At 38.8% G+C, this 14,824-nt stretch overlaps 1 protein-coding gene across 1 annotated transcript in view; it reads right to left on the bottom strand.

Moving 5' to 3' along the window:
• Positions 1 to 14,824, bottom strand: part of Smp_139020 (protein kinase) — a 61,061-nt gene that overhangs the window by 23,066 nt on the left and 23,171 nt on the right. Inside the window, exons 10-11 of the mRNA XM_018800055.1 lie at positions 10,042 to 10,469; positions 2,047 to 2,586 (exon numbers count right to left, since the gene is read on the bottom strand). Of these exons, the coding sequence (XP_018653906.1) occupies positions 2,047 to 2,586; positions 10,042 to 10,469 (968 nt within the window). The remainder of the gene's footprint in view (positions 1 to 2,046; positions 2,587 to 10,041; positions 10,470 to 14,824) is intronic.

Below are 14,824 nucleotides of genomic sequence, written 5' to 3'. Positions count from 1 at the left end.
TATCAGGTCGTCTTTTCTCATTATAAGAGACCATGAAGTACAAAATAGTAATAAGGAAACAAAGTGCAATCAAAATTTCGGTTCCTCGCAAACTTTATCGTTCTTTTTATCGTCTTTTCCAGCCGTCCTGATAGAGAAAAAAGGAATATGTAAGTGTAAGATCCAAACCTAATTTCCCAACTAGGTTTGCTGCTGAATAGCTGTAGAGTAAAAGTAAAGAGACGCGCACCACAATCGAACTCAGAACAAAGTGATTGGGTAACAACGGTTCTAAACAAATATTACCACACAGTTATTCAACCAACAATTGATCCCAGAATAATCAATCGAACACACCAAAAAGTAACTGTTATTCTATCCTTTCTGGATAGATCAAGTAAAAATTCCGTTTGAGAGGTTGCTCTATAACACAAAGTGTTTCAAATCCTGGGAAAGTGCTCCAATTTACAACCAAAATGCACGATCCCAGTCAAATCAAACAGCACAATCAAAGAGCGAACACTCAATATGGCAGCCGCCAGAATAATAACAATTAAAACAAATTAGATACAGTTGAAGAAGAAATATAGAAACCTGATGAAAGCACCAGAAAAAACTGATAAAACTATTATGAAATGAAACACCACAATCAAAAACGGCATCAAAAACACTAACAATAATGTAAAAATAAAGAAAGCATTCAGAAGAAGCTATGAATGTATGCATGGAAGGATTTTCACATACGAAACGTCCAAAATGGATCTTACAGTAAGTGAATGTCGAAATACACTCGTGCGCGTGTAAAGACACATAGCGTGCGAAAAAAGGTAAATAATCTCATACACATGCGATAGCGTAAAAGCGATTTAAAGAAAAACATTTTTTGTTTTTTTTTAAGAAAAAAAATTTACCACATGCATCAGAAAAAAATATTCTTTTTCTGAATAAATGTATAAGTATAAGCATATTGGACATTTTATCATGTATAATACAAAGGAAAATCGAGACAAAGCAAAATGTTATTCGGTGTCCTACATGTAATAATCGTGTAAATGTTCTGAAAACCCTACACTTCTTCCAGAACGCGTTGTTTTAAGTTTATTTTCAGATACTGCCGAAGTATTAACGTGCGTATTAGCTGTCGGATGAGGTATTATAAGTGTAGGAGCCGTGTCGTTCGATTGTACTGAAGGAAAACCGACATTATTATGGTTTCCTTCCAAATAAGCAGCCTTGATGCGATCGACGCTGATGCTGTCGTTACTTCCGTTCTTATCGACTATATAGTACTTAGGTTCATGCTGAAGAACTTTGAAGGGTCCTTCGTATGCTGATTCGAAATGTCGTCGAAATGAGTTGCGACGTACGAAACCGTGTGTACTATATCGTAGGGCAGGTTGAACAAAAACATCAGTTGATTGCGGTCAAATGGAAACAGGTTTAACTGAACGCATTGCGTTTTTAGACCTGTTCGTGTAGAAGTTTAGATCCATGTTCATTGGGGAAGATGAATGATCCACGAATTCTCTTGGAAGTCGAAGTGTCGTTCCATAAACGAGTTGAGCTGCAGCGTATCTAATGTCAGCTTTCACTGCATTGCGAATACCTAGTTAGACGAGTGGAAGAGCGTCTGTTCTCTGTGAAACGTTTACAGCTGATAGGGAAGCTTTTAGTTGTCGTGAAAGCGTTCTACCAATCCTTTTGCTTGTGGGTGGTAGGCGGTCGTCCAGAAGCAAGTGATTCCTAGCAGCATGTTCAGACAACGAAAAATTTCATATTCGAACCGGCGTCCGCGGTCTGTAGTGATAGTTGAAGGGCAGTCGAAATTCGCCACCCATCGTTCGACAAAGGCACGGGCCACCGTCTCAGTAGTAATATCCCTAATAGGGACTGCATCTGGCCATCGAGTGAAACGGTCTACGCAGGTTAAAAGATAAGAGTATCCATTTGAATCTGATAAAGGTCCCATCAAATCCAGATGAAAATGGTCGAAACGAGCATCAAAATTTGGGATCGAGCCTAAGGGACATTTGTTTAAGAAGCATGTATTTAAGAAGCATGTAAGACCACGCATAACTCCAGAGTAGCCATTTACAGTTAAGGGTAATACTGGAGTGATATGAGGTATTAGACGTAATTCATTAAACGATGGTCTCCAATAACGATTGGATAAACCAAATTGAGCTAAATAAGTGCGACATGCAGATTGATGAAAGGTTTCAGCCACAGAATGGTAGACAAAATCACCACAACCAGTACAAAATAATTCACCACGTTCTGTACAAACAGAAAGATAATGATCAGGATGGTCTTCGCTGTGTAAGTATATATGACGATAATCCCAACAAGCAAAATGAATACAATGAGCACATGCGAGCAAACATCTAGGTCTTATCAAATCTTTATTGCAAACGTCGAAATCTTCACCTCGTGTTTTGCATAAAGTACAACATAATGTAGTCTTATGAGTGAATCCACGCTGTGACTTTGGGAAAGCAAGATGGTTAATGATATTTTTACATGCAATTTCATTTGTCTTCTGTGTGAAGAATTGATTCGCATGTTTGCAAGACATTTCAGGCATATTTGACCCCAAATGTCTGTATTCTAACCTGATCACTAACTATAACATAATTATGTTTTTTTGATCGATTTCATATCAGTGATAAAAGCCTAAGAGACGGGAAACCCGAAATGTTTATAATTTGCGCCTGAGAGTGTGTCTATTTACCTTAGATTTCTGGCAGCTTACACAGGAGCATGTCCACTCCCTCACGCCTTTATTCATACCAAGCCAGCAAGACCGTTCTGCTATAAGCTTGATGGATGCACGAACACCTGGATGATAAAGCTTGTGCAACGTATTGAAGACGATGCGTCCGTAGTGTTCCGATACGATTGGGCGATCCCTACCTGTAGATGTGTCACGTAGAAAGATTTCCTTGCCTGTTCCCATCTGTTTAATGCGCAGTTTAAGGGTTGTTGAGGATAACTCGTGCTGAAGATCAGTGTCTTCTTTTTGAAGCTGAGTGAGTTTAAGAAGTTCGATGCCTTGGAAACTGTTCAAGGAAGTTACACAAGACAAGGCGTTTGCAACTACATTGTTTGTTTCAGAAATATGTTGTATATCTGAAGTGAACTGCGAAGTTTAGTCTAGTTGTCGAGACTCATGAGGCGAGTACTTGTTTGAAGATGAGCTTAAAGGGAAAGAAAGAGGTTTATGATCAGTAAAAAGGGTGAATCCTCAGCCTTCGATAGTGTTGAAAGTGGTGTACAGAACAATAGATAGCTAGGACTTCCCTACCGAAAGTGCTATACTTCGATTCAGTGTCTAGCAACCGTCTCGAGAATAATTCTGAAGGTTGCTGAGTCGGATGCATCTACTGCGATACTAATAAGTGCTTGCATATCCTGATGTGCCAGAATGGTTGCCTTTGTCATAAGTTCCTTAACTGTACAGAATGCTTTTCGCGCGGTGTCGTCCAGATTAATGGATTTCGCATTTCCACGAGGTTGGTCGGTTAGTGGTTTCATAAGGGATGCGCATTTCGGTATGCACCGTCTATAGAAACTTACAAGACCGTTAAATGTGCGCATCTGCTCAATCGTGGTCAGTTCTGAGTAATCTACAATGGCCGCCACTTTGCTTCTAAGAAGTCGGACGCCTTGAGCATCAAGAGTGTCCTAGGAAATCTAAAGAGTCAGTTTCAATTTGGCATTTCTGAATGTTTACAGTAATGACATGCTTTTACAGTCGTTTGAACACAATGTCGAGATGCTGAAGATAGGATTCTCTGTCCGGACTTGCAATCAAGCAGTATTTAACGTACGCATAAACCAATTTGAGACCTCGGAAAACGTCATCAATGAATTTTTGGAAGGTTTGGGCAACATTTCTTAGACGGAAAGGCATTCGCGAAAATTAGTAGAGTCCGAAAGGAGTGATGATCGCGGTTTTTGAAATATCGTTAGTAGCCATAGAGATTTGATCATAGGCTTTAACCAACTCGATTTTCGAAGACAGTTGTACCTTTAAAAGTAGCTGTCAAATAGTGAATATGAGGCAACAGGTAACGGTTGGGAATGGTTTTTGCATTCAAGCGCCGATTGTCACCATTTGGATGCCAATCGTTGCTGTCCTTTTTAGGGACCATGTGCATGGGAGATGCCCATGGGCTGTTTGACGGCGGAATGATTCCTAACTATATCATATAGTCGGATTCGTTTTTAGCCAACCTCAGATTTTCGGGAGCCTATCGAGAATACAGATGGTCCTGTAGTCGTGATGTGATGTGTAACATTGCTGGTTACATACGGCAATTTCGGTTGCGGTTGGTATATCCCAGAGTACTTATCGAGTAATGGTTGACAGAATGGGTCTATTGTGTGCCTAATTATTACTGGAGATAATCTGCAACTGAAAAAAGAAGTTACGTAAACAGATATATTTACCGCTACGCCTGATACGTCGGAATTTTTATTATTACTATTAATAGTAGAAGTAGTATCGCCTGTATCCATAGTCCATCTTCAACCATTGATAACTCAGGTAAGCTACCTGTGAAATAATCACTTCGGTTTCTTATCCCATTTCCTGAAATCCAGAGACGTGGTGTTGAGTTCTACTGGTAGGAGATGTGACGGTGATATAAGATTTGAGATTCCTAGTCACTATGAACGGATATATCTATGCCGCTGGATTGATTGTGCTAATTTTATATGACTGTATATAACTAACGTCGAAGTCATACCCATGTCCACCAGTACATCACGTAGCTTGGAGGTTATGGTTGTTTTCATCATATGAACTTTTGCCGAAAACGTTCAGTCTAACTTGTAAAGTTTCCGTTGCGGTTATCAGTGCTTCAGTTGATCTAGACAGGTACATTTATCCTACAATTATATCGTCTACGTCATTTTATGCGAGCTGTATACAATCCTCAACCTGCTCGAATGGGTTATCTGACACTTTATGGAACGCACTAGTGGTCTCAGTTTAAATGAACGTATATATCTTCCTATAACTTATAGTTTAGTAGGAAAAAATTGTGCTAACTGACTTATCTCTGTCCTTCTTGGCAATCTGACATTATCCGCAGCAAAAATATTGTTGAAACCAAAGTGAAGTACCTCATAAACCAAGTTGTTCTCTGACTAATAATTAATTCCTCTGGACTTGAAGTAACAATAACAGAATACGTTACATTTCCTATCAGTTCAACAATTATTCTAATTGCGCTAAGTGGTTCCTCTTCCAATTTTATCCCTATTCCTTAAGCGTCAGAGGATGAATGCGTTCTCACCAAAACACAACCCGCTATTATCTCGGGGTTGAACAATCAGAGCCATAAAACAACTAATATGAAAAAAAAACGGTTAATGATCGTAGAACCAATTACTTGTGGGCAAAAAAGATGTTTCTGACGAAGAAACGGTATCATTATGTTGTCAAACGAAAGATCAATTCAGGCAACTTAAGCGGTAGCAATCATGTTCAACCTATGAACATAACAACCTGAAGAATATCGAGTTAAATAACGTAAAGGAGAGACCATATAAATAAAGTGGAACATCATGAACGCCGAAATAGCGTGTAAAATTAATGGCAGTAATATCTTCTACAAAGAAGATGAACGGAATAAACAACCAAATTACCGAGAATGATAATCTTGCGCTTTTAGTGTTATGAAAGATCAATGTCATTTGCATTTTAAACATGGAGGGGTTGTAAAATCATGATCTGCTTCATTATTAGTGATGATATGATAGTATATCTAATCCTGGACTAGCAGATTTTTCACGATGTAACTACCTAATCTATGAGATCATACGTGGAAGTCACATCATTGCCTATTCTGACTCGTCATATCGTAAAATCAGGAATATAATGTTTGGCGTTTCTAGAGAACACAATTGAACTAAAGATATATTTCATATGAACAAAAGAGATACGTTACACAAGAATGACCACGCCTGCAAGGCTGAGCCATGCCATCCTACTGAGTGTATTAAATCTTCCCGTATACCATTGCTGACCTCTTCATGTTAATTGTTGAATATAAATCTTTTCAGTAATCATATGCTCGGCTTCAAATGTTGTGTGGTTAGGAACAAGTGACACTACAGGGTTTTCATACAAGAAGTGTGTCTCAACGCCTTAATACAAATATGTATGGAAACATTTTAAATTATCCGTCGTTTTATTTCACAATATTGGTTTTGAAACTATGATTTCCATATCAGTGAAGGTGAATGATGTAAAGTAGACGATGGAACTGAGTTTCCTCTCCATGTCACTTGCTTTTCTTGAGGTTGTCTTGGTTTACATAAGATCAAGCACACTTTTACTTTAAGGGATCCTATGTTCGATAAACAACAGCGAAAATGACTCGCAGTTCTGACGAATACCACCCGTTATTTTTAGAAAAAACACGCATTTTGTCATCATCGACTGACACCGTTAATGTAAATGATTTGTGCCTGTAATTGTAGTTTACTTCAAAATGGTGTGATGTTTTGGTTTACATCCACGTTACACCGCACGTTTAATGCCTAATGTAGGTTACCCTATTGTGATATCCATGTACAGTGGTTATTTGGAGGATGTGAGAACCAGGAGAGGAGCTGATATGGCACCAGATCGTCACTTGCTGGTTTCCAAGATGAAACTAAAACTTAAGAAGTACTGGACAGCGGAACGGACAACATTACAGAAGCTTAATACGGCTTTTCTTCGGGATACTGACAAAATCAACAAATTCAAGAAGACCCTCAACAATAGGTTCCAGGCCTTTCATGATCTACTCATTGAAGAGGGAACTACCATGGAGAGCAACTGGAAAGGAATAAAAGGGGCAATCATTTCAACATTTCAGGAGGTTCTGGGCCAAAAGAAGCACCATCACAAGGAATGTATCACTGTTGATACACTGGATAAGGTTGAAGAAAGGAGGAACAACAAGGCAGCAATCAATACCAGCCGAACAAGAACAGAAACAGCCAAAGCACAAGCCGAATACATAGAAGTAAACAAGCAAGTGAAGAAGAGCATCAGAACCGATGAACGTAAATATGTGGAAGATTTAGCAGTGACTGCGTAAAAGGCTGCAAGAGAAGGAAACATCAGACAACTGTATGACACAAAAAAGAAACTCCCTGGAAATTACCGTAGACCAGTGAAAAGAAAGGAGACACTGAAAGCAGATGTATCAGTAACTGCAAAGATACTCCACATTCTCTTCAGTAAGATTTGGGATGAAGAACAAGTACCAACAGACTGGATAAGACTTCTGATCAAGATACCAAAGAAAGGCGATCTCAGCAAGTGTGATAACTACAGGGGCATCACTCTTCTCTCAATACCAGGAAAAGTCTTCAACAGGGTATCGTTAACCAGAATGAGGGACTCCGTAGACGCCCAACTTCGAGATCAAGAGGCTGAATTTCTTAAGGATCGATCGTGTACAGACCAAATCACAACTCCATGGATCATTGTGGAACAATCAATTGAATGGAATTCATCAGTCTACATCAACTTCATTGACTACGAGAAAGCATTTGATAGTGTGGACAGGACAACACTATGGTGGCTTCTTCGACACTACGGCGTGCCTGAGAAGATAGTCAATACCATACGGAATTCCTATCATGGATTAAACAGCAAAATCGTGCATGGAGGACAGTTGACAGACTTGTTCGAGGTAAAGATCAGTGTCAGGCAAGGTTGCTTACTCTCAATTCCGCATGTGACCTCGATAATTGAGCATGTATTGTCCCCAATCCTTATATCAAAAGACGCGTTTACTGAAGTGTCAAATTGTGCGGAAGAACAGTTGTCTTTATAGTTTCTGTGATGGGTAGCAACGTTATAATCCTGACAACCCCCAAGTAGGTAGTTTATATAATCATTTTATCACACATGTCGATGTCCTAGAGAATTCAATCAGGCTATGACTGGATGAGATCTCTTTGGCTTAGTCGCGCCTTCTGAGAACCATACCAAATGTGAGAAACGGTTCTAGGCAAATTACTATAGTTATTCAACTAATAATTGTTCAACAAACTCAATCAAGTCACTTCGAAAGAGCAAATGTTCTTGATAATATAAGATTATCTCTTCTGGATAGATCACGTACAGCTTGTTCAAAAGGTAATATTTAAATTTGTTACGACAATGAGCGCTTACATTTCTGGAGACGTGCTCCAATTCAAAAAGCCCCCAAATGCCCTCGTACGGCAGAGAGTGGGGAGAGTACTCTCTCCCTCTCCAAATGCTCTCACATGACCACGCGTATATAGCCTCTGACAGGGAAGTCCTACTCACTGCCTTCTCGTGGCGGGGGTGTTGTTCACAAAAGTGAGAGGACGAAAAGCGAATGTCCGGCTCTTTAACTGGGTTGGTGGACATGGAAAGTTCACCTAGGGGAGTTGGAAAACCCTCATTCCAAACCAATGGTGCACATGGGCTCCAGTATCCTGAAGAGACAAATGGTGTATGAATCAATCGTTAGTCACCGGTTATTATGGGACTGCATCTCCTCACGATGCTCCTCTGACTTGTGGGTCAGGTCTTTAGGTTAAAGGCTCGGGGTGGGGTCCCCCAAGAAAACCACCTGCTTCAGTTTGGGTACCTGGGCAGTATCACAGCCTGCACACAAATCAAATGAGATTTGTGCGGCGCATATGTATTCGGTGCCTCTTTGTACCAATATTTGTGTTCAAATAAAAAAGATAAAATCAAGATAAAAAAAATGCAAGAGAAACGATTCAATATGACAGCCGTCAGAGCCCAATTAGGCAACATGATGCAGTTCGTGAGAACCATAGGAATTCAGTAGGAACGTAAAAAAAGTAAAAGTTACGTTTGAAAATAAATGTTAGCTGTCTCATCTAGGATCTAAAGATTAGAGTATACGGGCGAAGGATTCGAGAAAAATAAACTCAAAAGTGAAGCAACACGTTACATCAGAATATGTAGGTGGATGAACGTCCATACATATCCACACAAACCTCTAGAGAGCATCTCACAGTGTGTATTTAATACCTATCTTTACATTAAATCGGTACTACTGTGGTATGGGCTACTTATATCGACATAAGTAGTATATAACGTGAGTTAGGAATAGTATATCTGACAGATGATTGAGAAGTGAAGAACAGGAACAGAAAGCAATTGGTGTGGAAATCCAGGAACAATGAAGCCTCAGACAATCAATGAACATTTTGCAAATGGAGTATGGTTTTTGTATTTTATCAAGCAAATTTGTAATTTGTGCTAAATATATAATCGGTTGTTCTCATTCACTACACTACCATTCCCAACAAATTACTTTATTTTGGATATTTCGATTGGTGCGTGCTACTGATTAAATCTTGGATTTTACGGACTCTTGGGATCCTAAAGGTTTTGCGCCTGTTCAAAGGAATTAATTAAGCCACTTGAAAATTCTACACTAGTTGCGGCCTACTGGTTCTCGGAACCGATCATGTCCCAGTGTCAACCTGACAAACACCTGTGACATCCTATCTATTGAATAGATTAGGAGTTTGCCACTGTGACTACCTAAAACTGACTCCGATGCGTCCCAGCGGAGTGGTAACTACGTGATTTAGCATTATTCCTAGAGAGACTATGATGTTTCCCGAAACTGCTTGGAGTTTTTCTATAAATAAGGTGCTATAAACATTTTTATTGATTTCTCACCAGACAACCCAGCCACTTTTGATTAGAATTTACAAAATATAAATAAAACAAGTTTGTGATGCTGAAAAGTATTAGATACATATAAATGACGGTTAAGATATAAAGGAAATTCAGAAAACTACAAATCACTGGTTATTAGCAACAGTCGTTCAATCACATATTACAAAATCAAAAATATTTTGATAAGATATTGAAAAAGAAGAAAATATTGACGTCATTTAACAGACAGAACTTAAAACTGTATCCTGATACTAAACAGAAACCAAAGGAATGAAGAGGTATGCAAATAACAATCTTGAGAGGAAGAGATGATAAAACAAGAAACTATTGAGAACATGAGTTTATGAAGTTTGACATACTGTCGTTGCTACTGAAAAGTATACAAACACGATCAATATCACATTTTATGAGCCAAAAAGCCAAGTCCCAACATAGACGCTCGTCGTTGCCACATACAATTAGGAGCCCAGGTGAAGATGGTGTTACTGTGTTGACTGGTTCCTTAGTGACTCCTTGACTTGATTTAATACTTAATAACCGTCTAGCTTGTGTTGTTTGATGCCACAGTTTTTGATTTATAAGAAAGGCTAAAAACTCCGGTATGATTTGTGGTCGATTACGATTACCACTTGGATAATCAATCACTTCCCAGTTTTCTGGAGCGAAAGTATTGTTATAGTCAGTGGTAGTTGAAGATATATCATTGTTTTCTTTAATTCCTATTAATGAAGAATCTAGCATTACCGATCTGAAAACCTCACAATGAATACTGTTAGGTAAATGAAATCTGAAAAAAAAACGATTTATTGGATAGATATTACACAATTATAACATCAAGTGTTTATTGGACAGCCAATAATTTGTCCTAACATATAAAATTGGGATTTGATTGAATAATCAATAAAGTTAGGAAAGAGAATGCCGGATACGTAAATCAAACCTGTTTAATTTAATTAGCAGACAAGGTCTATGATTTGCGTAGTACTCATCTTTACATTTAGGGTATTTTTAACAGTTAACAACTAATTTTATTAGCACATGAATCGATTTGCTAATTTATAAAGTGGCTAACAGACTTATTATTATTCGTCAGTTCTCCAATTTCTATGTTTATAATTAAATTCAAAGCGTAAATTTTACACACTTTCTTTTATACTTCTATGGAAAAACTGATATCGCAAGTTGAACAAACGACCAGAAATTACTGCGAGATTTTATAAGCCAGAGAATTCCAATACAGACAAGAAATTAAGTTGAATTGAGTAAGACTATTAAAGTTATACACCGTATTCCGTCAAATTTACTGTTAGTGGGATATAGATTGGATTAAACATGTTTTATGCATGATGGTGTTGCTGCGCGCTGATTGGTTAATTTTAAACCGATCAGCCCGGGCATATTATTGCAGAAAAATCTATAAGCTTCTTATGCATATACTATAAATATATGAACATTATTTAAACTATTGATTGCTGTTCACTTATCATTATTATTTTGAATACAATTTCATTCATGTTCAAAGTGTTCTGATTTTGGGGTCTTGTCGAGTGTCATCGTATAAGAATACTAAGCAATAGGAATAGCTGGGTCGTTTATATAGCAAAAACACAATTATAACAGTGGCGACGGGGAAAAAAGAAAATTCATTCAAAATGCCTATATCAGATGACCAGCTCAGCCGAATACTACAACAACAGCAAGCACAACTTGATGCACAAATGCGGTTGTTGGAGGCTCTGTTGCAACAATTTAGCATCCAAAACTCGAGTTCACATGCTGTTTCAAGTACTTCTTGTGATGCAGTTGCTAACAGCATCCCAGAATTCATATATGACCCCGAAAGTGGAGATACCTTTCTCACGTGGTTCAAGCGTTGGGAAGATACATTTAGAATAGAATTCTGTCAACAAGATGACGCATGGAAGACTCGGTTGTTGATGCGTAAATTGGGAAGCAATGAACATGAACGTTATGCTGACCATATATTGCCAAAGTTACCTCGAGAGCTCAGTTTCGAGGAGACAGTAACGCAGTTGTCAGAGATATTCGGCGAATCTTCCTCATTGTTTAGTATTCGATATCAATGTCTGAATTTGGTGAAACGTGAAGCCGATGAATATGGTGCTCTAGCAGACGTCGTCAACAGAGAGTGTGAACGGTTCAAGTCACGCTCGTTGACAGAAGATCAATTTAAATGCCTTGTATTCATCAAAGCTCTGCAGTCACCACAAGATGCTGAAATTAGAACCAGACTTCTAACTCGTTTGGATCAAGACCCAAACGTCACACTCAAGACATTGACAGATGAGTGTAAACGACTACAAAACATCAGACACGACAATCAGTTAATTGAACAGGTAAATTCTAATTTAACCTGAAGTAGTGTAAATGCTATGACTAGGTTAAAAAGTCAGAAGCCCAATAAAACTCATAACAAACCAACGAATGCCTGTTGGTTATGCGGCGATTGGCATTATGTACGGTTCTGTCCATTTAAGAAGCATAAATGTCAGGTGTGCAACAGACGTGGACATAAAGAAGGCCATTGTCCACCGAATCGTACGTCCCAGCCCAAGAAGAAGTATAAACGTCTTTCACGTGTGGTGAAATCAGCTGAGTCTAAATCTCTTTCTCTGGTAGCAGCTTTTCAAACAGACTATGACATTCGGAGAAAGTATGTTACGATCCAGATTAATGGTATAGCGGCTCGTCTTCAAATTGATACAGCATCCGATATTACTCTAGTGTCTAGAGAGACGTATAACTTGCTGGGAAAGCCGCCAATGAAGCCATCGAAAAAAACGGCTAAAAATGCATCTGGAGGCGTACTAAAACTAGTTGGCGAATTACAATGTGAATTTTCCTTCAATGGAAATAACTGTAAAGGAGTATGCTATCTAACAGAACGACCAAACCTTGATCTACTTGGTCTAGATATGTTAGAAAAGCTTGGATTAATGGATATACCCATCAACAGCGTTTGTAACGTATCGTGTCCATCATTAGACACCACTTCATATGCAAAAAAGACAGGTAAAAAGGTTCCAGAAATACGGAGTGTAGCAGCAGCGGCAATTCGAAACACTCCAGTGTCGTCAGGTGAAGTCAGAAAAGACTTTTCAGCATTTTGTCAGCAGAACGGAGTCAGGCACATCCGAACACCTCCATTCCATCCGCAATCGAATGGCCAGGTAGAACGTTTTGTTGGTACGTTCAAAAATGCTCTAAAAAAATCAAGAGGGGAGGGGGACACCGAAGAGATCTTAGAGAGGTTCTTGTTTATACACCGTTCGACACCGAACCCTCAGACAACAAATGGAGTCTCCCCAGCGGAAGTGTTACTTTCCAGAAAAATACGTACACATTTTGAGAGCATTCGTCCGACTCCAGCTCTTAAGCCGCAACGAAACGTGATGATGGAGAAACAGTACAATAGTCATCATGGGGCACAAAAACGATTGTTCAGTGTGGGTCAAAAAGGTACTTGCTATGGACTATCGAGGAAAACATCCTACATGGATAGCTGGTTGGATCGTGCAAAAGAAAGGAAATGTGGTTTACGAGGTGTCCGTTGGTTCAGAAATCTGGGTGCGTCATGCTAACCAACTGAAATCAACCTCGATCTCCAACAACGAAACGCAGCATAGATTACCTCTTGATGTTCTGCTAGACACCTTTGAGTTCAAAACACCTGAAACAGACAGGACAGTCAAGGTGCAAACGAAGGATGATACAACGTCCTTAGTACCTAGAAGGTGGACTAACCGGAAGCACAAACCAGTTGGACCCTAGCACCAGATCCTACGAATCTGCTCAAGGGGGAGGTGTTAGTGGGATATAGATTGGATTAAACATGTTTTATGCATGATGGTGTTGCTGCGCGCTGATTGGTTAATTTTAAACCGATCAGCCCGGGCATATTATTGCAGAAAAATCTATAAGCTTCTTATGTATATACTATAAATATATGAACATTATTTAAACTATTGATTGCTGGTCACTTATCATTATTATTTTGAATACAATTTCATTCATGTTCAAAGTGTTCTGATTTTGGGGTCTTGTCGAGTGTCATCGTATAAGAATACTAAGCAATAGGAATAGCTGGGTCGTTTATTAGCAAAAATACAATTATAACATTTACCCTATAGTTTAAGGACTGTTTTGGAAAGTTCTGAAGCTATCACAAGTTTCACTCAGAAAAAGTGATTTTTCGAAACTTTTGAACGGATGGTCGGATCGTTGTGATTGTTGTTTTATTTTGTGCAGCACTGCATGCTCTATCGAACGAAACAAGTTTCACTCAGAAAAAGTGATTTTTCGAAACTTTTGAACGGATGGTCGGATCGTTGTGATTGTTGTTTTATTTTGTGCAGCACTGCATGCTCTATCGAACGAAACAAGTTTCACTCAGAAAAAGTGATTTTTCGAAACTTTTGAACGGATGGTCGGATCGTTGTGATTGTTGTTTTATTTTGTGCAGCACTGCATGCTCTATCGAACGAAACAAGTTTCACTCAGAAAAAGTGATTTTTCGAAACTTTTGAACGGATGGTCGGATCGTTGTGATTGTTGTTTTATTTTGTGCAGCACTGCATGCTCTATCGAACGAAACAAGTTTCACTCAGAAAAAGTGATTTTTCGAAACTTTTGAACGGATGGTCGGATCGTTGTGATTGTTGTTTTATTTTGTGCAGCACTGCATGCTCTATCGAACGAAACAAGTTTCACTCAGAAAAAGTGATTTTTCGAAACTTTTGAACGGATGGTCGGATCGTTGTGATTGTTGTTTTATTTTGTGCAGCACTGCATGCTCTATCGAACGAAACAAGTTTCACTCAGAAAAAGTGATTTTTCGAAACTTTTGAACGGATGGTCGGATCGTTGTGATTGTTGTTTTATTTTGTGCAGCACTGCATGACTATCGAACGAAACAAGTTTCACTCAGAAAAAGTGATTTTTCGAAACTTTTGAACGGATGGTCGGATCGTTGTGATTGTTGTTTTATTTTGTGCAGCACTGCATGCTCTATCGAACGAAACAAGTTTCACTCAGAAAAAGTGATTTTTCGAAACTTTTGAACGGATGGTCGGATCGTTGTGATTGTTGTTTTATTTTGTGCAGCACTGCATGCTCTATCGA

The sequence above is a fragment of the Schistosoma mansoni genome, chromosome W, assembly GCF_000237925.1.
Source record: "Schistosoma mansoni strain Puerto Rico chromosome W, complete genome".
In the NCBI taxonomy this organism is placed as follows: domain Eukaryota; kingdom Metazoa; phylum Platyhelminthes; class Trematoda; order Strigeidida; family Schistosomatidae; genus Schistosoma; species Schistosoma mansoni.
Note: the sequence above shows the minus strand (reverse complement) of the source record. Positions and strands in the feature narration are given on the sequence as shown.